Source organism: Nelumbo nucifera, chromosome 5, assembly GCF_055504915.1.
Source record: "Nelumbo nucifera cultivar China Antique chromosome 5, China Antique-T2T, whole genome shotgun sequence".
Taxonomy (NCBI): Eukaryota; Viridiplantae; Streptophyta; class Magnoliopsida; order Proteales; family Nelumbonaceae; genus Nelumbo; species Nelumbo nucifera.
In genome coordinates this window covers 70,773,260-70,798,467 of record NC_142653.1, presented here as the reverse complement: position 1 = coordinate 70,798,467, position 25,208 = coordinate 70,773,260, and the positions used below count along the sequence as shown (strand labels likewise).

At 36.8% G+C, this 25,208-nt stretch overlaps 1 protein-coding gene across 5 annotated transcripts; it reads right to left on the bottom strand.

The window, feature by feature from the left end:
- Positions 1 to 416: 416 nt before the first annotated feature.
- Positions 417 to 23,260, bottom strand: CLC-C (chloride channel C). 5 transcript variants are annotated; one of them, XM_019199898.2, is made up of 10 exons: positions 22,819 to 23,260; positions 22,327 to 22,397; positions 9,592 to 9,719; positions 6,495 to 6,820; positions 5,463 to 5,663; positions 5,059 to 5,236; positions 2,927 to 3,189; positions 2,398 to 2,667; positions 900 to 2,028; positions 417 to 728 (listed from the first exon to the last, which is right to left on the bottom strand). In XM_019199898.2, the coding sequence occupies exons 4-10, from the start codon at positions 6,683 to 6,685 to the stop codon at positions 639 to 641; spliced, it is 2,322 nt and encodes a 773-aa protein (XP_019055443.1). In that variant the 5' UTR covers positions 6,686 to 6,820; positions 9,592 to 9,719; positions 22,327 to 22,397; positions 22,819 to 23,260; the 3' UTR covers positions 417 to 638. The 5 variants fall into 5 exon arrangements, with proteins under 5 accessions (XP_019055443.1, XP_019055442.1, XP_010274995.1 ...); XM_019199897.2 differs by lacking the exon at positions 9,592 to 9,719; XM_010276693.3 differs by lacking the exons at positions 9,592 to 9,719; positions 22,327 to 22,397.
- Positions 23,261 to 25,208: the final 1,948 nt, after the last annotated feature.

Sequence of the window (25,208 nt, the reverse complement as noted above, 5' to 3'; positions counted from 1 at the left end):
CACTCTTGCTCCTGCTTAGTAGATCGATCTGTAGTAGCTTTGGTGGCAATTGGCAAATCACCTTTCTATCCATTTCTTTCATGTTAATCGTCTTGTTAATCTACCGTCTCATGTTCTAGTCACTAACTATCGGGAAGTGACTTCTAGCATTTGCTGGGAGAACACTGCTCATCTCTAATTGCTTCATATTTCAATGCATAAATTCCAGTTTGCAGCAAAAAAAAAGTTACTACCAACCCGGCTACTGGGTTATCTGCTCAATTACACAATTTCCAACCTTTTTATTCCACTAAGGGAGCCAGAAACACTACATGACAATACTCATCTGCAGTGTGTATGCTGTTAAGATCGTCAAAATCTTGAGTTGTCTCATCCTCTCAATTCCTCGAAAAAAACAGAAAAGAAAAGGCCAAGAATACATCTAAGGAACAAACTTTTACTTGAAATACTGGTCTCAGTTTCTACACTGAAATTCCTTTCTCCACTCTAACAAAACAAAATGTTTTACAAACAATCCAAAGAAATAATGAGACTACTAAAAACGAGAATGATTATCATCACAACGGCTATAATAACAATACAATCATAAAAAGAAAGATAAAGAATGAATAATCAAACCAGTTGTCCACTTGTTTTCTCTATTTCTGGGCTTTGAGATTAGGGTAGATGCCCAAAATATGTTCTGGCGTGAAATCATGTCGTGTCAGAATTCCAACAATTGGGGGCCTCTGCAAAGAGTAAACAAGTCAGTGGTCTAGTGACATGCTTCCTTGCCAAATTAAAAATCCTTCCACAACTTCAACATTTTTGACTGGCAATATACTTAAAGGCTTATCAAACGATATATCTATGTACATGTGCGAGAGAGAGAGAGAGAGAGAGAGAGAGAGAGATCTTACCCCTGGAGTCTTTGGCACCACACACAAATGCCTGAGGCCAAGCTCCCGGAAAAGAAGTGCAGCTTTGGCTAGGGACATTGTTTCTACCACTGTGTATGGAGATGCATTAGTAATTGGATGAAGATCCACGTACAACTCCATCTCGTCCTCCTCGATGTGCAGATCTTCCAGCTTCACCCCCTTCCCTGATCCTGCCTTGGCAAAATCAAATGCATCGAACCTCTGCAATACTTCATCTCCTGTCAACACCCTCTCACTCGAGAACTTCTTCCCCTTGAGTAACACAAGCAAATGAGACCTTAGCACCAGTCCACACAACTCTGGTGCTTCTGAGATAGGTGGCTCATCAATTACAGGGAAACCATTGTGTCCAGTCGTCTTCAAAGCGTGTAATATGTTTCCCACCTTCTCCACTCCATTGAAAGTGATCAGTGGACCTGATACAACATCCCCTGCAACCAAGTGCCTCATGTAAGGCTCTGCATGGGACTCCATAAAAGGCAAACCTTTCATTTTGACGATCTGGTCATAAACGCCCTTGTTGAAATTATCAGCAACTGTTTTCGAGATAAGAAGAACAAGCATCACCAAAGGAAGCATTAATAGATCGTTAGTGAGCTCCAGTAGTATGACACAGAGGGAAACTGTCATCCTCATGGTTCCACCAAGGAAGGAGGCTGCTCCAAGGAGAGCAAAGAGACCGACATCAAGGTCAGATATGGAGCCAATGAGGGTTCCAACAAGTCGGCCATAGGAGGCTCCAGCAAGTATTACTGGGATGAAGAGTCCTGCAGGGACAGCAATGCCATAGGTGACTATGCCGAGGCAGTATATTGCGACGAAGAAGATGAATAAGCTGTACAGGGAAAATTCCTCCTCAGTGCCTGAGCTGAATAGGTTACGGATAGCATCATCATTGGTGTTGAGGAAGAGGGAAGCAAGGTCATTGTAGTGACCTTCTGAGCACTGGAAGCTCTTGTAGTTGCCTGAGCGACCTATGGTGGGGCATTGCTTCTTCGGGTCAGTGGGACATGGGGTGCACTTGGCAAGCCATGGGAGGCCAAATGAACAACATGAAGTCAAGAGAGAGATGGTGATGACAAGGAGGATTTTGAAGGAAGCACCTCTCCTGCAATCAATATCTAAACATCAATGGTGGCGCCAAAACAGTGCTAGCAAATGAAAAATAATTATGATGATGAGATAATGATCCTATTTATATATGTAATACATATGTGACAGATAGGTACCTGAACTTTCAATTATAACATTTGAATATCCTGTAATAGTTTTGGCATTATGTAATGTTTAACAGATGGAACCAATTATCTATTTTTGAGAAATCAAGTTACTCAAATGTTGCAATTGAAAGTTCAATGTACCTATCTTTCACTACCCGAAAGTACAGGGTACCTATTTGTAATTTACCGTAACAAATATCAACATCAAAATTATCGGTATATTATCATCGCAGGAGAATGGGGTAACAAGAACATACTCATTGATGATACTGTAAGTTCGGAGGACCTTGTCCACAAAATAGTTGTAGAGGCTTCCAAAAATCCCTCCAATGATTCCTAGAATTAATACTGCTAGTACATCTTGTGTGCTATAAGTGCTTATGGCCGAACTAACATCAAACATGATCAGTCCTCCCTGCCCAAATAACCCACATTTTCCACTCCAGCAATATTCTATGAGAGCTCTCAAGACCACAGCAACTACGGCAGTTGTGAAAAATGTTCTCCAAAGAAGAGCACTACGCCACCTGTAGAATATTCCAAGAGTAGCGATAAAACAGGAAACTGGTTTAGTACCTTACCTACATTTCAGTCAAGCACTCGATCAAAAGTTTTTATTGTAATTAGATTTCAAATACTCTGTTACTTCAGTTGCTAACTGACTATAGCTATGTTTAAACTTTAAACCCTTTCTATCATGTTAAGTGCATTAGAGAGAGAGAAAGAGAGAGAGAGAAAGAAAGAGAGAGAGAGATTGAATGAATGAATGAATGAACTATTTCATACCATGAAGCTGCCTCTTCGAGGGCAAAAAGGACCCCACCAACTGGGGCACGGAAAGCAGCTGCAACTCCAGCAGCTGCACCACAAGTGATCAAGTCCCTTCGATCACGGTCATTTTTGAAGTATCTAAGCCATCTCCAAGTCAAATGGTACTTGCGGGAACCCCCCTGGCCAAGTAAATTGGCTATGCAGGCCCCTGTGTGAACCATAGGCCCCTCTTTTCCTACAACAAATCCAGCTGAAACTCCAAGAACTGAGCCAAAAATCTGCCCAATTACATAATTAGAAATAGATCAATCAGATCTGTAGGCAATATTTCAACGAATGTTCTCAAAATCAGATAATAAGTTTTTAATTTTCTTCATAAGGAATACTCAACTCAACTCATCTAACCATGGGCTGGGCTTGGTCTACATTTAGGCCCATGGACAAAGACCAGTCCTAAAGTTAAGGCCCATTTATAAAAGAGTCTGTCGTCTGTCTCTGTCATGTCCTACTAGACGTTAGGCATGGTAAGCCAGAACTATGATGAGGTCTAAAATATAGGTTGGGCTACATTGTAAGCCCACAGACCAAGCCTGGGCCTAAAGTTAAAGCCCATTTATATAACAACCTGGAGCCCGGTGTTTACTGCTAAACCTGATAAGAGATGAAGGTATAGGTAAAAGGCCAAACTATGTATATTAGCATTTAGGTTGCATTTGGTAAGAGTGCAAATGCAAATATGTACGATTCATAAAAATACAAACTTGGTTTAGTTTAGCATTGATAAAATTTTGTATTCTCACCAAAATATTTGGTTGTGGCTTTTCAAAAAAAACATTTGGTTGTGATGGATAAAAGTACAAATTCCAAGACAGGAATAACATTTTTTTTGTTGACCAACATTGAGTTGCTCCCGTTTTGAATGCAAACATGTCAAGAAAAATAAATTTACTGTTTCAGTACAAAAACGTATTCTTACCAAAATGCCTGCCAAATTGAACAGGAGTACAAATTCCTAGAATTGCCTATTCATTTTAGTTTCACTTTTCTTTCTCACCTCCTGCTCCATCATAGTACTTGCCTAGTCAATTGTTCATTTTGTTATGCTAACACCATTATTCATAGTGGACTTTACACTGATTTGAACTTCCTTTTGGCGTTGTTAGATATTTTTAATATAAGTAGGTGTGTTTTTTATTAACATATGTATCATTTATACTTTTGCAATGAAAGATAAAGGTAAAACACAGAAAAAGAAATAATATCTTGATCTCTTAGAGGTTGATACATCCAAGACATGTGGAAAGTTTATTCAAGATACCTTTCTCATCCCTTCCTAATAAAACAGGAAAGATAAATGAGGTGTAATGTGGGGAAAAAAAAGGAATACAAGAATCACTAATAAAAAAAGACACAATCAAAGGAGGTCTCATTGAAAGCATTACAATGTGTTGTTTAGTGGATAAAAACTATAGATATTTTTGCTCCATTCTCCATAGATGATACTAGAGGATGGTAGCAAGTAGCTCATTCCTCTTCACCTAGACCAATTGTTACTTTAGAGTGGCAATTGTTGTCATGTATCTAATAGAGTTGCAAGGGCAATTAGGTCTTTTTATCTTCCATTATGTAATGCTTACATCACCCTAACATATAATAATGAAATGGGTGCTGCCAAGCCCAAGCAATTTACTTCAAAAACGTTTTTTTTTTTTTCTCCTCTATCATCTTCTCTTATCTCTTCTCCTTCAAACTAAGGGCAATATGGTGTTTCTGAACACAAGCATCTCCTAAGTGTACAGATGAAAAAATGTAGGTTTGCTTTCTACAGAAGTTTAGAAGAATTATAAAGTGTTACACTCCTTTAATGAATAAGAGACACATAACAGTGCCTCCATGGAATTTACTGGCACACTCTGTTTTTGTTAAAGGGTGCAGTACTCCAGATAAAGGAAAAATATGTTTATTTTTGCTTAGTATAATAATGAAAATATTACACAAGGAGACAAAATTCTTTTCCTAAGGGTAGCTTCTGACCATTTCCCAGTGTGTCTTCCGGTTAGAGAATGCTCAGTGTGTGTGTGTGTGTTCAGAAGTCCACAAGAGACAAGGGAGGGGGAAATAAAAGAAGCTTGCGAGTTGCGACTAACCTTTACAAAGAGAGTACTTGGAGCCAATATGGAATAGGCATCCACACCATTAAGATAAGCTTTCACTTCAGGTATACCAGAACCTGCTGCTGCAGGGGCAATATAAGCACACAAAACAGCTGCAGCAACTGCCAAACCCAAGTTGCATCCTGCGAATGCTAAAAACGCCTTGAAGTATCTGCACTGGAACCATAATTATATTACACCTATAGTTACTTAGGAACTAGTTAAAGTATGGACCTCTTTTGCAGAATAATATTAATTGTCAAAGATATGAAGCTTCAATATCTTTGCACCAAATTAATGTGATTTTGACTTTTGAGTGCACAGGATTGACAAATCTACTAAAGTTTGACTCAGATTAGAACATCAAACAATTTATTAAGTTGCCGCGTTCAGCTTACCTATCCTTGAGCATGAGATCGTTTGTAAGTAGTAATTTGAAACCAGCAATATTTTCAACCCCAAGGTTATTGAAGAACCCAACAAGTCCTGTAGCCAACCCAATAAGAAGTGCAAGAGTCCACTTGAGGACAACGTACTGAAATATCTGAATCTTCTTCCTTGATCTCCAATCCTGCTTAAATAAGTCATTTTCAACAATCCTGAAAAGATGAGGCATGGAGAAGCATAAGATGGAACATTCATACTATGGTAACAAGAGAAAAGCACCAAACTTAATTTAAGAACCTCAATCCCCCCCCCCTCCCCCGAAAGAAAAAGGGAAAACACTATTCGATTTACAATTGCAACAAACATTTTCCTTAGCAGAGAAAAAGCCTTTTGTAGTTCTATTGGAAAATAATGTTGTAAACAATTGATTTTTTGTTTTCAATTAATTATGGAAGAGATATTGATGGAGAGAATACTACATTTATAAAATCCAGACTGGTTAAGAAGCCAGCTAAATCAATAAATCAATAAACCGGGAAGAGGCACCCCAACCCCAACAAGTTGGGCTAGCTTGAATACTAAATTTGCATCACAAGCCCAACTTACTAACTAATCTGACCGGTTTCTTTGATCCATCCAACCCAAGTAGATTGATATATGTGGCTGAGCCCAGAGGCGGAGCTAAGGATATGGTGGGTCCTTGGCCCCCCAAACTTTTTGTTAAGACTGTTATTTATATATGGTTAATTATCAAGAAGAGGCTGGGTCAAAACATAATAAAGTGGGTCTTTGCTCCATCACTGGCTGAGCCAGTTGAATTTAGCAAGATTTAAGGGGTGCTGTAGTTAAAACTAATATGGTATCAGTAAGAGAACCTATTCTACAGTTAAGTCAAATCAAAACCCGTTGGTGTTTTCTTATTCAACTCAAGGTATATATCAAATAAGAGGAACAAACTGAAGAACAATTAGAAAGAAATGAGGCAGACGGAGGATGCATATACTATGTAAAAGACCAGGCCAGATGAAGTTAAATATGCTTACTCGTAATCAAGGCTTTCGATGGGACAAACATTGGCACCAACAATGGCAATCTGGGAGGTCGTGTTCGTTCTCTTCTTAAGGAGAGGCTCTCGAATAATCATATCATCCGATATCCCCGACCCATTCCTTTCCAGCCTTCCCTTCGAAAACATTCCATCGCTCTCGATGTCGATGGGCTCTCCTCTATCCATCTCTACGCTTCAATATTCAGTGCAGTTCTTTAATGTGATTTCTCTCTGGTACGTATATATCCCCCACCAATTTTCAGAATTCAATCTTTCAGATTTGTTCTTCTGATGCTCTTCCCTAACTGTTTCATATCCTTTCTGCACAGAGGAATAAGGAAAAGAATTAATGCATCAAACAAAAATCAACCTGCGTGGCTGCGTCATACTTGCGAAATTTTGACTTTCCAATGGATTTAATTTCCGTGATCCAAATTGATCACGGGTGCTTCATTGATGAAAGTTACGAAAATGATGACAATCAGATTGTAGCCCTACTAAGACGTCACTTCATCTAACTCGTGGCGCCATAATAAGGTTTTGAATTCGTTGTTTTAGGCTTTTAGCGCGACCCACGGCATTAGTGAACTCACCACATGAGTGGGTTGAAAGCAAAAATGGTTAATTTATAGGATAAGTTGACTGAACTGCACAGTCAACTTTCATCTGAAGATAAAAGTTCAACTAATCTGTACAGCCGGACTCACCACATGAGTGGACTCATGGCGAAAATGAACAAATGTGGAAAGTAACAGCCGAGTTCGGCTCATGTCGCCAACAATCGAGTTCAGTTTTGCTACGACACCGTCAAAATTAAAGCAGGGCTAAAACAGAACATGGTGGCCTCGTCAAGAAGTCGCTGTATTTGATCGAAGGTCTCATTTGGCATGTTTTTTCACACGCAGGCCCGATAAATCGCAATTCGGTCAATCCGATTTGGTTTGCGGTAGATTTAGTTGTCAAAAGTTAATGTGTCAAAAAAACGCAAAAAGTTAAAATAGAATTTTTACTGTTTTTTTATTTATCTTGGTATGAAAAGACACATCTTCCAAAAAGACCTTCAAAACAGCCCCTTAATTGTTTCAACACTATTCTAACAGACGTGGATTGCAAACAATCCGCAGACTTCTAAATGGGAATACACAAGCGTTTGCAATAAATCCAAGAATACATCAAAGCATCTCATTGCGGGTTGCATGAGACACAATCGCAGCCAAGGTTATTGAGAAGTTTATGTGCAACAGTTGATGTGATGTTTTGTTTGTTTTATTTTTTTTTTTCTCAAACACTGGCCAGCCGGCGTGTTTAGATGAAGGGTTTCTGAATTGTTCTGTGATCACAGTTACAAAAATGTGATCTTCAACCTTGGAGTGAGCTTGTCAAAAAATTTAAGGGAAGTTATTGCAATTATCAAATTTTAGGGGAAGTTTAAGCAACGGCCAAAAAATTCAAGGGATGTTTCAGTTATTTACAAATAATATCATATCCGAATTTTGAATCCATCTGCCTTTCGGTGGCGGCCTTTTCAGGCAAGTGCATTATCAGGTAAGTGTTTTCAACCTGTTTTTTTTTTTCCTAGCTAGATTAGTGGGGAAAAGTAATATTATGAGGTCCAAATTTATTTATTGTTTTACCAAAAGAATTATTTATTGAAAAATGAATATAAAGAAAACCACTTTTTCATTCACCAACTCCCCACTCAATTTATTGAACAAAAAAAAGAATGGATCTAAGAAGAGCTCTGTTCTGTTGAAATTCGAGAATCAAAAGCGTATACAGCCGTATTTCAGTTGATGCTTAAAGTATATTGAAACTCTAGACAGTGCTAAAAAAAAAAGAAAAAAAAACTCCAGATTATTTTAAGCTCCCGTATTTATTTTAAGCTGCCGTAAATAAATAAATGGAAAATTATCTAAAACCCCTCCCCACATTTTATTGCCAATGTTAGAACTTCCACTACTTTATACAAACTTAATATCAAAACTCAAAATATTATATTAAATGATAAATAGAGAAATATATTAACGAAAACCCTATGAAATTACTACTCTACGCAACGTATATAGTGGACTGTTATGTGAAACAATATTTTCGACCAGCCATTGATCTGATAGTGTTACGTGGAATAATGCTTTCAACCCATGTTGATTTGATTTGGATGTAATAACATAGACGTCCATGGGCCCATGCATGGCCCATGCACGCTTAGGTAAAGCTCAAAGCCCATCAAGAAAACCTAATCATCTGGGTTCTTGTAGGTAATTAGGACAACCCTAATCCTATCTCCAGATAAGAGTTATCCTAGATAAATCTAAACTAACCCAAATAAGTTCTATCTCTTGACTTCTCATCTTTGTATAGTCCCACTGTAACTCAATCTCTGTAATTATAAATAGGGTTGATTCGACCCTAGTATATACAAGGTAATCAACTCATTTCTCAAGATCTCTATTATTTTATTTCTGTTTTAACTTGGTATTAGAGCCATGTCGATAGAGACAGGCACACATGGTAGCAGCCCAGTAGTGTCCAATAATGGCTTAACATCAAGTAGTGTGCTCCCTTCAATCCAAAACGCCACTCATTATCTTCCTATCAAATTAGGAAGTGACAACTACCTACTGTGGCGTGCTCAGTTCCTTCCCATCCTTTGACACCACCACCTGCTGAAACTCGTAGAAGGGAAGAAGAAGTCACCACCTGAAGTTATACCCAATCCAGACGGTACAAGGATGACTGTGAACCCTGAATTCGAAAAATGGATAGACATCAATCAACTTGTGTTGAGTTGGCTGATTTCCTCTCTCACTGAAGGAGTTATGGCGCAAGTGGTAGGTCTGTCAACATCATCTGAGGTATGGACTTCCCTTGCTCATAGTTATTCTACACACTCCTGATCCAAGGTACTACAGTTGCGAAGACAACAGCAAAATCTTAAAAAGGGGTCTCTTTCTATTTCTGCCTATATACAGCAAGCGAAATCCATTGCTAAGTCTTTCTACGGTATCTAAACCAGTCCTCAAGTCAAAACTAGTACTTTACATTTTATCTGGCTTAGGGAGTGAATATGAGTCAATGGTTATAGCACTTACCAATCGACCGGATGCAGTAGATCTCAGTATTGTTGATATTATGAGAGCACTTCTGAACCATGAATGTTGGCTTGAAGACCTAGCTCTTGTGTCAGACACTAGAAGTGCAAATCTGGCTGGCGTCCCTCCTAAGAAAAATAATTTTCAGAAGCCCCAACAATAGTTCTCTCCAAACTTCAACAACAACAGAGGTAAGGGGCATGGACGTGGTGCTCCACAATATAATCACCAATCCTTTCAAAATCAATCACATCAATTTTCTAGAGGATGTGGAGGTAAAAATAATGTTACTTGCCAGATCAGTAATAAATTTGGACACAGTTCCCTACAGTGTAGAAAAGCAAAATATGCCTTTGGTTTTTCTGATAATTCTTGCAATGATCATTCTACAGTTCATGGAGGGGTAAATACACCCCAGAATCAGTATGAAAATAATTTTGATTCCCAATTCGTACCCGGATTCTAGGGCTATTCATCACATGACCCTAGATCTCAATAATCTGCAGAGTCGTACTAAGTATACTAGACCAGACCAAATGAAGGTTGGCAATGGTCAAGGTTTGAATATTCATCATACACGACCTTCTTCTTTGATTTTTAATCAGCATGCTTTCTCTTTGAAAGATATCTGTCATGTTCCTTTTATCTGCAAGAATTTACTTTCTGTCAATCGATTTACAAAGGATAATGATTTGTTTTTTGAGTTTCACCATGACTGTTGCTATGTGAAGGATTATACAGGGAGAATCCTCCTTTAAGGGGTCACTAGAGATGGATTATACAGTTTTCTTGCATCAACCACAATCACTCCCGAAGCTCTTTTTGGAGAACGTACTTCACTTTGTGGTTGGCATCATCGCCTTGGTCATATAGCTATGTGAAATGTACGGTAAGTTATTTCAAAGTTTGGTCTTCCATTTATTAGATCTAGTGTTAATGAGTCTGTTTGTGAGTCCTGTCAAATGGTTAAGTGTCATAGAATGCCCTTGAAGTCATCCAGGTCTCAATCCAAGCGTTCATTAGATTTAATTTTTTCAGATGTATGGGGACCTATTCCCGTTAAGTCAAATAATGGATTTTCTTATTATGTAATTTTTATGGATGATTTTTCAAAATTTTCCTAGGTGTATCCTATGGCTCAAAAATCAGATGTTTGTGATTTATTTATTAAATTTAAGAGACATGTAAAAGTTCTATTCAATGCCAAAATAAAAGTTTTTTAGTCCGATTGGGGAGGAGAGTATCGCTCTCTTTTCCAGTACTTAGATTCGCAAGGCATCACACATCAATTGGCGTACCCTCATACACACAAATAGAACGGATCAGTTGAACGAAAGCACAGACATGTGATTGAATTTGCTTTATCTCTACTGGCCTCCTTCAAGCTCCCCTTCTCTTTCTAGGCTGATGCAGTAGAAACTATAGTTTTTTCGATAAATCGATTACCAACAAAGGTATTGCATGGTATTTCTCCAAGCTCCCCTTCTCAAGTTTTTTATTCTATTCTATTTTTTCTTCTTCTCTTCTGGCGCTTCTCATTCTCTTTTTTCTTTTTTGTCACCATCACTCCAACCATCAAAGATTCAGAGGAAAGATTTCATTAGAGATAGATGGTGTAGTGGGCAGGAATGGCCTTGACTGGTGGACTTTTAACAAGGAACATCTCAGTAAAAAATGTTTGACTTTTTGTTCCACTACCTGTTTTTGCAACTTGTTTCTAATTTTGTTAATTTATAAAACTTTATTAATTTTTCTTTCATACAAAACCCTATAAAATATAAAACATATATTATAATGTAATATACACCTATTGGATATGAATGACAAATATTCAAATTTGATTTGATAACTTAAATGATTAGATATTGTGATATGATTTGACTATGTTAAGTAGCTATTCAAATTCAAATTCGAATGGCCATACAATAGAGTCCATAGATTTTGAAGTAAAATAAATAAATAAACAAATAAACACACAATAGCAAAACAAATTTCTGCATTTTGGGGTGGTTATGCTTACGAGCAAGGCTTAGCTGAGCGTTTTAGCTATTAAGTGGGTTGTGGAACCAATGATAAGATTCCATACCAGTATTAAATACATGGGGCCCACATCTTTTATAGTGGGGCCCATGAATTTAATACTAGCTTGGAACCTCATCATTGGTTTCATAGCCTGCTAAACAACTAAGAGGTGTTTTGTAGTGTGGATGAGAAATTTGTGGGTGTGGATTGGTCTACACCACATCCTATGGCAGGGACCAATTCACATCACACAATAATCCACAGCTGTTTTGAACTATGGACAAATTGTGTGGACTGGACTAGTCTACACCCACAGTGGCGTTCTGTAGGCGTGGTGTGGACTAGTCCACACCACACTTTTTGATTCCATGTATCTCATACATTTTATAAATGATCTAAACAGTTAATCATAAATATCTAATTTTTGCATTTTATATGATAAATATATTGAAAACTACATCAATGAATTAATATTAACCAATAAATATAAATTTTTTATAAAAACAATAATAAAATAATTAAAAATTTTAAAAATATATTTTAAATTTTAAAAATATTATTTTATTGATAAAAACATTAAAAATTAAAAAAATTAAAAAATTAAGTAAAATAATTAACATTTTATGGACAAAAATAGTAAAATGTGAAATAAACAATAGGGTTTCAACCTTTCAGGGAGAGTGTGAAGCAGGGGATGAAAAATAGATTATGGATGGGCCCTAACCACGAGTTTTTGTCGTGGATGAGAAATTGGGGTGTGGACAAGATCGGTCCACAATCTAGCATGGACTAGTCTCATACACAGCCAACTGAACAGGTGTTCATCCCATGAACGGAACCGTCCACGAGATGAACACAATGCCGAACACCACCTAAAGTGTTCAGCTAATCAGAATTCAATTTTGTCATCCAATTACTACAATGAGCACAACAATCCCCAAAACGTACAAAACTAGGAATGGCAACGGGGCGAGTTCGGGGCGGGGATCATATTCCCCATCCCTGCCCCAATTCTGATATTAACCCCCATCCCCATCAGGGATAAAATTTGTTCTCCATCCCCGATCCCCGATGGGGATGGGTTCCCCGTAGGGACCTAAATCCCTAAAATTTTTTAGATAATATAATTTTTTTGAAAAATAAATTTACTTAAAATAAATACAAATTTTAAATTATAAATAATGTTTTAAATATGTTTTGATATGTATATATAAATAATATACATATAATATAAACAATATTTATAATCGGGATCGGGGCGGGGCAAGGACCTCAATCCCCATCTCTGACCCTAACCCCAATCGGGAATTCCTATTAATCCCCATCCCCGTCCCCGCCCCGCGAAAACAGTTCACATCCCCAACCTGATGGGGTCAAGGAAGTAAGGTCCCCGCCGAGGATGGGGAAAATCGCCATCCCCATACAAAACATGATAAAAAGTCCAGATTTAAGATCAAGAAATAGTTTAAAGTAGCATTGCATGCAGTTCTTTACTCTTTCCCACCACCTACCTCCATTCAAATGTGAGTCTTGATCATTAAAACATGGGATATATAAGACGTTTTAGTAGGGGTGTTCAAATTTGGATTATCAAACCAAAAACCAAATCGAATTGTTTTGGTTTATTTAATTTTCAGTTTGGTTCTGTTTGATAATTTTAAAAATATTGGTTTTTAGTTTTTGGTTCTGTTTGGACAATTTTTTCAACCAAATTAATCGAAACAAATACATATATTTATATTTTAATTATAAATATTAACATTAATATTAATATTACTATATTATTAATATTGATATTAATATATGATATGCATTTTAATTATAAATGTTGGTAATTATAATAATAAATATGAATATAAATGTAACATTCATGTATATTTTAATTAACCAAATTAATCGATTTAAAACCGAACGAAACTGATCTGAATTCAGTTCGATTTTAAGCCTAATTTAATTGGATTCAATTTTTTAAAATGGCCTAACTGAAATGTCAGTTAAGTTCCATGTTCCAATCAAACCAAACTGAACATTACGTTTTTAGAGCCTCAAAAAAGCCACCCAATAAAAAAAAATACCCTTGACGTTTTGCCAAGCAAACAAATACCTTCTCGAAGCCATTAAAAGCTAGCATTCCTCTTCTGTATATCCTAAGCCAGGGGCACTTTGGTAATAACAAGCAATTGGAAGCATGCACCCCAAACAAATAAAGGCCTATGTATGGGGCGAAGCCAAGTATATTTGTAGGGGTCCTTAGCCCCGAGAGCGAATCCTGTGAACCCTCAGTTCACCGAAAAATGTACCCTCCAATAGAAGGCACGCACATTGCCCTCTTTAAAATGGAAATCCCATTAATGTTAAACTTCAAAATACAAAAAAATTAAAAGAATCCATCGATGGTACTCATTACATTATCGCTCACAGAAGTCGTTGTTCGTTTGGTGGAATGGTTTCTTGAGTTACATGATGTTAGACAGTGTATGCCCTTAGCTCCAATCAGAATGATGTACATTATGACATTTAATATAAATGAATAAAGTACATATTTGATTCATGTTATTATGGTATGTTTCTGTGTAATACCCTTAAACTGGACACTTACGATACTCATGTTAGTTTAGAATCTTCACAGCCGTTGGATAGATTTGGGGAGATTTATCTTGTCAAGGCTAACACTAATGTGCTGCCAAGTTGGTTGGGGTGGCTAGTCTCAACTGCCAGGGTGAGACCTGATGTACATGCAATGTGGGTTTTCTTAAAACCCTAAACCGGACCAAAATTCCTGTGTTGCCCTAGACCTTGGAGATATATGGGCAAAACTGAAATGCTACACCTGACCTCTACACTCGATTATGATACTACACTATGTGTCGGATTGGGCTGCTTTTGATATGCTAATCATTGAGATCCTTAGAGGGGGTCAAAACCTAGGTATGTTGGGACAGTCCGAGAATTCATTTGAGTGGGTGATCATAGTGACATGATCATCCCCTTTATCGAAAAAGTGAATGATCGGGTGATAGGGCTTCTGAAGCCAGACGAAGAAAGTATCAAGAATGGGAGGAAAAAAATTCTCTTGACTGGTGTTATATTATAGCCTCTTTGCATAATCCGTTACAGCGACAATTCAATAGATCGAAGTGTTCAAGGACATATTGGATAGTCTAAAGACTATGTATGAGGAGCAGAACCGTTCTACTTGTCAAAAGGTCTTAAAGTTGTTTATGACCGCACAGATGACCGAGAACCAATAGGTTCATGACCATTGTCTGAAGATGATGGGTTATATTAATGAACTGGAGGCTCTCGGGTCAGGACTATACCATGACATTAAAATTGATGTTATCCACAATTCCCTGCCTCCCTCCTTCAATCAGTTTACCATGAACTATAACATGAATAAGCTAAATGTTAGCGTTCAGGAACTCGGCAATATGTTGTAGAGGGCTGAAGAACTGATTAAGAAGGATAAGCCAATAGTCATGCTTGTTGAAGGTGGCAAATCAAGCAAAAGAAAGCGGAAGGCTAAAGGGAAGGCCCAAAAGAAAAGTAGCAAAGTTAAGAAGCAGAAGAATTCATCTGAGTGAGATCCTTAGAGGGGTTCAAAACCTGGGTATGTTGGGACAGTCCGAGAATTCATCTGAGTGGGTGATCATAGTGACAAGATCAGCCCCTTTGTCGGACAAAGTAAATGATTGGGGATGCACTCTCTCTGATGGAAACCTAAACTGCCGGCAATTGATTTCAACCATTGAAATTTGTTTTGCAAAATATTATATATATATATATATACTATGGTTTCATAATATTTGCAAAGTGTTTTAATTCCTGTGATCCATGTGAGTAGAAAGCGCAACACTATACCTAGCAGCCGAGGGAGAAGTCCTCTCTTATCGGATAGTGTTTGATCATTATGGGCTGAGAGGTTAAGTGTAAGACCATTGAGGGTAATACCTGACGAGCAAATCTTGCATCTGCCCACAGTTCTTGGGTTTTATAAGGTGGTTTGACCCAATGACCATTTAGTGTAAATGTTGGGCCCATTAAGAGCCCATGGTGATCGACTCAAGGGTTCACTGTTTCCTACAATGAACTCGGCCAGGCCCTGTAACAGAGGCTAGGCTGAACCCATGTGGCTGATGTGTAGATCAATGTTTGGGTCTCACGCCATACAAGGATAGCCAACTGGATTGCAGTTTGGATGTTAAGTGAGCATATAGTCTTAATGGGCCTAATGCCCAATTCGAACTGGCTTAATAAGATTAATTAAATAGGGGCGATTCTGGGATTTAGATTAGTAGATAGGATAAGGGATTAACCCTATCCACTTAGAGAGTCTAAATCCGAATAAAGATTTGGATCAAGAAACTCCTAATTTGATTAGGAAGGCTGATTTATATCTACATATAAGATAAGGGATTATCCTTATCTCTTAAAGAGAGTCCAGATCCAAATACAAGATTTTGGATTAGGAATCTTCTAATGGGATTAAGAGATGCTCTCTTTGAAGGTTATAAATAGAGGAGCAGGGCGAACCTCCAAAACACAATACTCAGTTCGCAAATTACACAGAGAGAAGAATCTATAGTTTGACTACATCTGTCTTCTGCTCTTCCTTGCTCTTGCCACCCCTATCAGTTCGATCTCTACCTGTAGGAGTGATCAAGAAAGGTTATTGATATTACCTTTTGGTAGAAAAGGTAATCTGAAGTCGTACTCATCTACCCTCTATCACATTCTTGTTGAAGAATTTGGTTCTTGTTGAAGAGTCATCCTACTGATTCTGCTCCACTTCATACTATGTCATCTTCAATGGAAGTAGTATTTGGTTTTCTCCTTGGGCATGAACACCTTTGTTGGGAGTTACTGCTACTCCGTATCAGGTATATCCCTCTCCTACCGCTTGGTTTCAGATCTGGTCCGGTTTGGTTTCAAGATTGATCATTGAAAATGAAATTTTCTAAAATAGGGAATGCGATTCCAACATGGGAGTGAGAGAAATTTTTAAAATTTCGCCCAACCTTCCTGCAGGGTTCAGCTGTCCATATGATGGATCTCTCATCCCTTTAGTGGTATCAGAGCTAGGTTCAAATCTTGAACCAAAATTAAACTAGATTTGGATCTGCGCAAATGGGCAGAAGGTGTTTTACCCGATTTGTGTAGTTAGTGTTTTCTGGGAAATTGGTTCCTAGATTTTGGGCGATTGATTTGAAATTAAATTTTTATAAATCTGATTTATATTTAGAATTGTTCTATATATTTTTCTTGATTTTTGGGTCGTTCGTACAGTGGAGATCGAATTCTTTAATGGCGCAAGAAATCTGTGTACCAGCTATTCTTTTTCATTCTTGGTCTGTAATTAATTATTTTTAATTTTAAGACGAAATGTATAGGAATTCAATTATGTTGTAATATTAATAGAAAAAAAGGTCTTTTATTTTATTCCATTCAAAGAAGAAGCAGAGAGCGCAAGGAAGAGAATTTCGCATATTAGGGTTTGGCCATCTGCGATTTGCAGTTTTGGAAACTGTGTATTGCAAACAATTAATTGCAAATAGATCTATAAGAGGAAGAAGGGCCCCAATGGTAAAGTTGAGACCTACAAGGCTCGTCTTGTGGAGAAAAGGTACACTCAGAAAGAGGTAATCGATTATGAGGAAACATTTTTGCTCGTGGCCATGCTTAAATCCATTAGGATCCTGCTAGCTGTAGCAGCATACTATTACTATGAGATTTGGCAAATGGATGCCAAAATTGCGTTCCTAAATGGAGATTTATTGAAGATATCTTTATGCAGCAACTGCAAGGTTTCATACCTATAGGTCAATAACACATGGTATGTAAACTTAATCGATCCATACATGAACTTAAGCAAGCTTTTAAGAGTTGGAACATCCGGTTTGACTCTACCGTCAAACAGTTTGATTTTGAGCAAAATCCGAATGAGCCCTGTGTTTATAGGAAAACTAGTGGGGATAAGGTTACGTTCTTGGTTTTGTATGTAGATGACATTCTACTCATTTTGAATGATGTAGGAATGTTAATTACGGTGAAAGTGGGGCTTTCATAGCAATTTTCCATGAAAGATCTTGGAGAAGCCTCTAACATACTAGGTCTTCGACTCTATAAAGATATATCGAAGAGGATAATAGGATTATCACAGTCTGTTTACATTGACAAAATAGTCAAGAGATACAACATGGAGAATTCCAAGAAAGGAAATGTTCCTTTCAGGCATAGAGTCACTCTCTCCAAGGGAATGTCTCCCAAGACTCCCGAAGAGATTGATGGCATAAAAGAGGTTTTCTATGCCTCAGCCTTAGGGAGCATTATGTATGCTATGTTGTGCATTCGTCCTGACATCTCTAAGGCAGTGAGTGTGGTAAGCAGATACCAATCTAACCCAAGATAGAAGCATTGGACCACTGTGAAAAACATATTAAATACCTTCGAAAGACAAAAGAATTTTGTCTGGTATTCGATGGTAGTTCACTATAGATCTAGGGGTATATTGATGTCGATTTCTAGTCAAATCCAGATAATAGAAAGTCTACATCTGGTTATATCTTCACGATATGATCGTGTGTTATAAATTGGAAGAGCAGAAAATAGGGGTCCTGAGTAGTAAGAATAATAGTCCACAACCCAAGCCGAACACATTGCCGTAAGTGAGCCTGCCTAATGAATGAACGTGTTTATTCTGGAATTTGGAATTCAACACATCACCCATTCCACTATTGTGTGACAACATTAGATCTATGAGAGATTGATATTAAAAGGTAGCATCAGCGGAGAATGTGGTAGACTCATTGACTAAGCCACTAACACAGAAAGTGTTCTAGAAACACGTGAAAAGTTTGGGAATCCGGCTTGTACCTGATTGGACCTAAGTGCAAGTGGGAGCTATTAGACAGTGTATGCCCTTAGCTCCAATCAAAATGATATACATTATGACATTTAATTTAAATGAATAAAGTACATATTTGATTCATGTTAGTATGTTGTGTTTCTATATAATACCCTTAAACTGGACAGTTATGAAACTCGTGTTAGTTTAGAATTTTCACAACCGTTGGATAGATCTAGGGGGATTTTTCTTGCCAAGACTGAAACTAATGTGCTGCCAAGTTAGTTGGGGTGACTTGTCTCAACTTCTAGGGTGACACCTAAGGTACATGCAGTGTGGGTTTTCTTGAAACCCTAAACCGGACCAAAATTCTAGTGTTGCCTTGGACCTTGGAGATTGATGGGCAAAACTAAAATGTTACACATGACCCCTAGACTCGATTATGATACTACACTAGGTGTCGGATTGGGTTGTCTTTGTTATGCCAATCAGTGAAATCCTTAAAGGGGGTCAAAACTTGGGTATGTTGGGACAGTTCAAGAATTCATCTGAGTGGGTGATCATAGTGACAGGATCAACCCCTTTGTCGGACAAAGTGAATGATCGGGGATGCACTCTCTCTGATGGAAACCTAAACTGCCAGTAATTGATTTCAACCATTGAAATCAATATATATATATATATATATTGGTTTCATAATGTTTGCAAAATGTTTTAATTCCCGAGATCCATGTGAGTAGAGAGTGCAACACTATACCTAGCGGCCGAGAGCGAGCTCCTCTCTTGTCGGGCAGTGTTTGATCATTATGGGCTGAGAGGTTAAGTATAAAACCATTGAGGGTAATACCTGATGGGTTAATCTTGCATCTGCCCACAGTTCTTAAGTTTTATAAGGTGACTTGACCCAACGACCATTTAGTGTAAATGTTGAGCCCATTAAGAGCCCATGGTGATGGACTCAGGGGTTCACTGTTGGGCCCATGTGGCTGATGTGTAGATCAATGTTTGGGTCCCACGCCATACAAAGATAGCCAACTGGGCAGCAGTTTGGAGGTTAAGTGAGCACATAGACTCAATGGGCCTAATGCCTAATTCGAACTGGCTTAATAAGATTAATTAGGGGCGGTTCTGGGATTTAGATCAGTAGATAAGATAAAGGATTATCATTATCCACTCAGAGAGTCTAGATCCAAATAAAGATTTGAATCATAAAACTCCTAATTTGATTAGGAATGATGATCTTTATCTGCAAATAAGATAAGGGATTATTCTTATCTCTTAAAAAGAGTCCAGATCCAAATACAAGATTTGGATTAGGAAACTTCTAAAGGGATTAGGAGATGAACTCTTTGAAGGTTATAAATAGAGGAGCAGGGCGAACCTCCAAAACACAATACTCAGTTCGCAGATTACACAGAGAGAAGAATTTATATTTTGATAGCATCTGTCTTTTGCTTTTCCCTACTCTTGCCACCCCTATCAGTTCGATCTCCACTTGTAGGAATTATCAAGAAAGGTTCTTGATATTAACTTTTGGTAGAAAAGGTAATCTGAAGTCGTGCCCATCTGCCCTCCATCACATTCTTACTGAAGAATTTGGTTCTTGTTGAAGAGTCATCCTGCTGATTTTGCTCCACCTCACACTGTGTCATTTTCAGTGGGAGCAGTATTTGGTTTTCTCCTTAGACGTGAACACCTTCGTTGGAAGTTACTGTTACTCCGTATCAAGTATATCCCTCTCCTACTTTTTGGTTTCAGATCTGGTCCGGTTTGGTTTTAAGATTGATAATTGAAAATACAGTTTTCTAAAATAGGGAATGCGATTCCCACATGGGAGATAGAAAAAATTTCTGAAATTTCGCTCAACCTTCCTGAAGGGTTCAGCTATCCATATGATGGATCTCCCATCCCTTCATATGCATCTAACTAGAGGTGGTGTTGAAGCTTTATTGAGGGACTATCGCAGGTTTTAAAATGAGGATAGTTTGTTTTAATGGCTGACACAATTATTTCTAGGACCATCTTGTGCAGCTATCATCACTGAATAGATCTAAAATCCATCTTTGCGTGTTGATCTTCTTACTCCTTTGTATGAATTTGGACCTTCATTTAGTTTTTTTTTTTTTTTTTTGATAGCTTTGATTTCTGGGTATTTTGTTTTGTTTTTTCGATGAGGGGAATGATCTTTAATTCGCAGGGGAAGAGGGTATTAGAAGTTTCAAAGATTTGTGGCAACTCGGCTTAGCTATAGTAGCTGAACCCAACAGTTGTGTTGGGGGTGGTGGTTCCTGGAAGGAAGAATGGGCCTTAGAGCTTCAACCTATTCACAGAGATTGTTAACGGCAGCACCACTGGAGTGGAAAAATATGGCTTTGGAATGAAGATTGGGAGAGTATGTTTGTCGGAATTTGTAGCTTTGCCCAGCCAAGAACAATCATTTTTCCAATGAATCATGTGTGACATAGATGACCCATCTTTTGGTTTTAAGCATTCATATTGCAAGGTGGGGGTTCTTCAGAATTTGAAGGCAATGTTACGGGATTTGGGATTGGCAACAAGGCATTGTGTTGGAATCCGTTGAAGGAGGAGCTTTCGGGAGCAATAATGTAATAAGTAACGCTGGTGGACTCCACGCCGTCAGACACCGGTTATGCAATGAAATCACCGGTGGTGTACTACATGGTTAGGGCTCAGAGGAGAATTTGAAGGCAGTGTTAGGGGATTTGGGATTGTCAACAAGGCTTTGTGTTGGAATCCGTTGAAGGAGGAGCTTTTGGGAGCGATAATGTAATAAGTACCGCTGGTGGACTCCAGCCGTCAGACACCGGTTATGCAATGAAATCACCGGTGGTGTACTACATGGTTATGGCTCAGAGGAGAAAATGGGAGGGAGTTTAAATGAATGGATTCTTTTTATTTTTGGGATTTTTGGACTGCAATCTCCCTCAGAAATCTGATTTACAGCTCCCTCCTAATCTATTAATAACCTCCTTATAAACTGCATCTTGCCCATGAATTTAGCATCAATCCACCGTCAGGATTTAGTCCACCCCTAAAGTAGAGCTCTAGATTTCTAAGGGTGGACTGAACTATAAAACCCCTTTAATTTTTTTGTCATTTTTTATCTGCTTCAACCAGATTCATTTCATTAAAGGAGTTTGAACATTTATGGAAGATTCATTTTGAATAGGGTGATGTGCTTGGAGGGTTCACGGGATTCGCTCAGAATTCCCAATTTCTATTTAGAGTAATGCCAGTCATATAAAGAGAATGACAATTTACTTAGGGAGTTTACCTAACAACTTAAACTTTTAGGTGAAATATCTGAATAGTTTTTTTATTCTTTAACAAGTCCCTTGAAGCAAAAGCCTATATTGAACTTGAAGTGCAGACAAATACAGGCCCATCTATATCTTATGCTGAAATTTAATTAAGGTTGTGAGAATAAAACACTATATCATATGTTCAAATAAGTTCTGATACCATCTTGAAAAAAAGCTTAAAAGGAAAAGAAAAAAAGAGGCTAATGCTAGGAATAGTTTTTGGCTTTCTATGAAGCCGGAGCTGGTGTTAAAGAAGGGAGCAGATTAATTGGAGACAAAAACATATTGTGTACGCCAATGTTCAGTACAGTTGGGTCCTAGGTGAGACCCACAGTTCAACCGTGATAGGTCGATCAGCCGGGTGTCTGTCTAATTTTGTTTTCAGATACTGACCTGAATTTTCTAATTGATTTTAAATTTAAATATAAACATTATAAACATGGGACGCTTATCCGTGCAAGACAATGAAGATAAAGGCTTCTCGAATGGGTTTTGCCCTCACCGAAGCCAAGCTCAATATATGGGTAGAGAGAGAGAGAGAAAGACCTGGAATAATAACAACCGAAGATGCTTTTAGCGGTCTGTCTGCCTTGCTGCTTCTTCCATTCTTTCCATCACTTTGAACGAAGTAACAAATAAAATGAGAGAACTGTTTCTTCTATTTACCGAAACAAATTAATTTCGATTTCATTGAAAACATTCAGATTTCGACTCAGTTTATTGAGAAAAATAAAGGAAACGGAATTCAATAACTTGAGTCTCGAGAAAAAAAAAAAGTTAATAAACAGGTTTTTGTTCTAATCTTGTCATAGAATTTACGAAGAAACTGATATTCAAACCGATAGAAGCGAAAATACGAAAAAAAAAAAAACTAAGAAACTCATTTGAAAGCTGAAAATCGGACTTTTCGGGACTATATATATTTATAAAGCAGTTTCGTGATCTAGACCTACGATTCATCCTGAGCAGATCAACGGGTACAATACAGAAAGATTTTACAGCAGGAAATGATAAGAACACGAAGGAATTCCGTAGTACCTAGCGCTGCAATTTTCATGGAGAGTAGTAGCCTCTTCCAAGTCCAAGCTTTTGATTTCAGTCGATTGTGAACACGATCCCGCTAGACCAAAGGCGGAAAATCTGTAGAGATCTATGATTCGAGATTTTGATTTCTCTCTCCGATTATGAGGCGAAAATGTGGGGAAGTGGAAAATTTTGTTCTCGCGCTGTCCGTGAGTAAAGAGTACCCTCTTCCAACTCCAAGCTTTTGATTTCAGTCGATTGTGAACCCGATCCCCGCTGGACAAAAGGCAGCAAATCTGGAGAGATCGATGAATCGAGATTTTGATTTCTCTCTCCGATTATGAGGCGAAAATGTAAGGAAGGAAAATTTTGTTCTCGAGCTATCCGTGAGTAAGAGGTCGGTGGAAACGGTTTCCTGGCGGGGTGGATCGCCACGAATCACAAGAGAGGAATAATCCAGATATATACAAGGAAAGTAAAATAACCAAACTTATAATTAATGAAAGAAGGTATTATTGCTCAAAATAATACATTCTTTTAGGATTCATGGGCTAAGATTTGTTTGGGTGGAACCGTGGAATGAACAATAAAAACCTCAATAATTAAATTTTTATTTTAATAATTTATTATATAAATATTTTATTAATTTAATAATTTAGTAATTTGAATTAATTATATTAGTATTTGTAATAAAAAATAAATTATTATTAATTAATTAATAAAGAAATTATTTTCATATTATTTGTTAGTGTTTTATTTTATTTATTTTACTTTATTAATGATTAAATATTTCAATTGTTTGTAAAATCACTTAAATATTTAAAATATTGATATAATGAATATATAAAATTAAGCTATAGTTATAATTAAATTAATCTATAGTTAACTATTTTGGTCATAATTAAATTCATCTAAATCCAAACTTAAGGTTTAAGACTTTGGATTAGGCTTGGATTGATCCTCATTTTTTGAGTTTTTTAAACTATTTTTAAATAATATTGAAGCTAAAATAGTTATGAAAGATGGCCCCATTGTGTAGCCCAATGAACCAAAAAATTATAAATCTTGAGCTAAAATTAGTAGTTTTTAAAGTTGCCTGTCCTAGCCAAGGTTCAAAGTATCGGAAACACCAAGTGTATCGGAAAGGCAATTTTAAGAGACGTATTAGGATATACCTTGGATACGCATGTGTATTGTAGAAAAACTAGGATACGCATAGATACGCTTGGAAACACTATAAATACTTTAATAAATTATAAAAATACATCAACAACACTAAATATAAGACCTCATTGAGGTGTATATACATTAAATTAATATATTTTAGTGGTTTTATGAATAAATGACATATCTAATTATAATTTCAGTAAAAATCCTATGCTTAACTATAATTTATAATTATAATTCTTAAGTTTTAATGTCTTATGGTATGAGAAAAGTCCAACTCTCCTATCCAACTATAAAACATGCATTGGCACATCTTCTATGTGAAAATATAATTAATAATTATTTATTTTATTATTCATTTCCAAAAATTATAAAATACAAATAAACATTATATAATATATTCAAAAAATAGTTATTAGAGAAGAAATTTCAATTGCTTTGTGGATATGATAGATCATCCATAGAATTATGATATATTCAATCACTATGATCAAATGATAAAATATAATTTAAAAAATAAAAAAATAATTATTGAAGAAGAAATTTCAATTGATCTATGAATATGATAGATCATTCATAGAATTATAATATATCCAATTGTTGTGATCAAATGATAAAATATAATTAATTATTATTTATTTTTTAAATCTAAAAATATAAAAAAGTAAAAAAAATATTAAAGAAATTTCAATTACTCTATGGATATGATAGATAGATCCATAGATCTAAAACATATTTAGTCTTTATAGGTAGAGAAAAAAAAATACATTTTTAAATTTTTTGTTAATTTATATTTTCCCCAAATATCTTCATGAAATTTCCATAAATCTATGATAACACAAAAAAAAATTGTGATTTTGAATGTAAGAAATGTAGATCAGCATAAATTTAAACATTCAATAAAAAAAGAAATCACAAGATATTATAAAAGATTTAAAAAAGTACCTATTTTTGCCAATTTTTTTCAAAATTTGAAAATTCCTTAAAAAAATTAACGATTCACACTTGTTTCTTGAAAACTCTTGCAAATCTAGCACTCTAGGAATGAAATTTGGAGTTTTAGAGTAATTTGGGGGTGAAGGAAGGCTTATTTCGGGGAAAAGAAGATTGCTTTCCCCTTAATTTTTTTTTTAGTTTTTTGGCGTATCGTTTTCGTCGATATGCTACCGATATGCCCCCGATACGGGTCCGGTACGCATGAAAAAAGATAAAACGTCTGATTTCCATGCATATCCTGT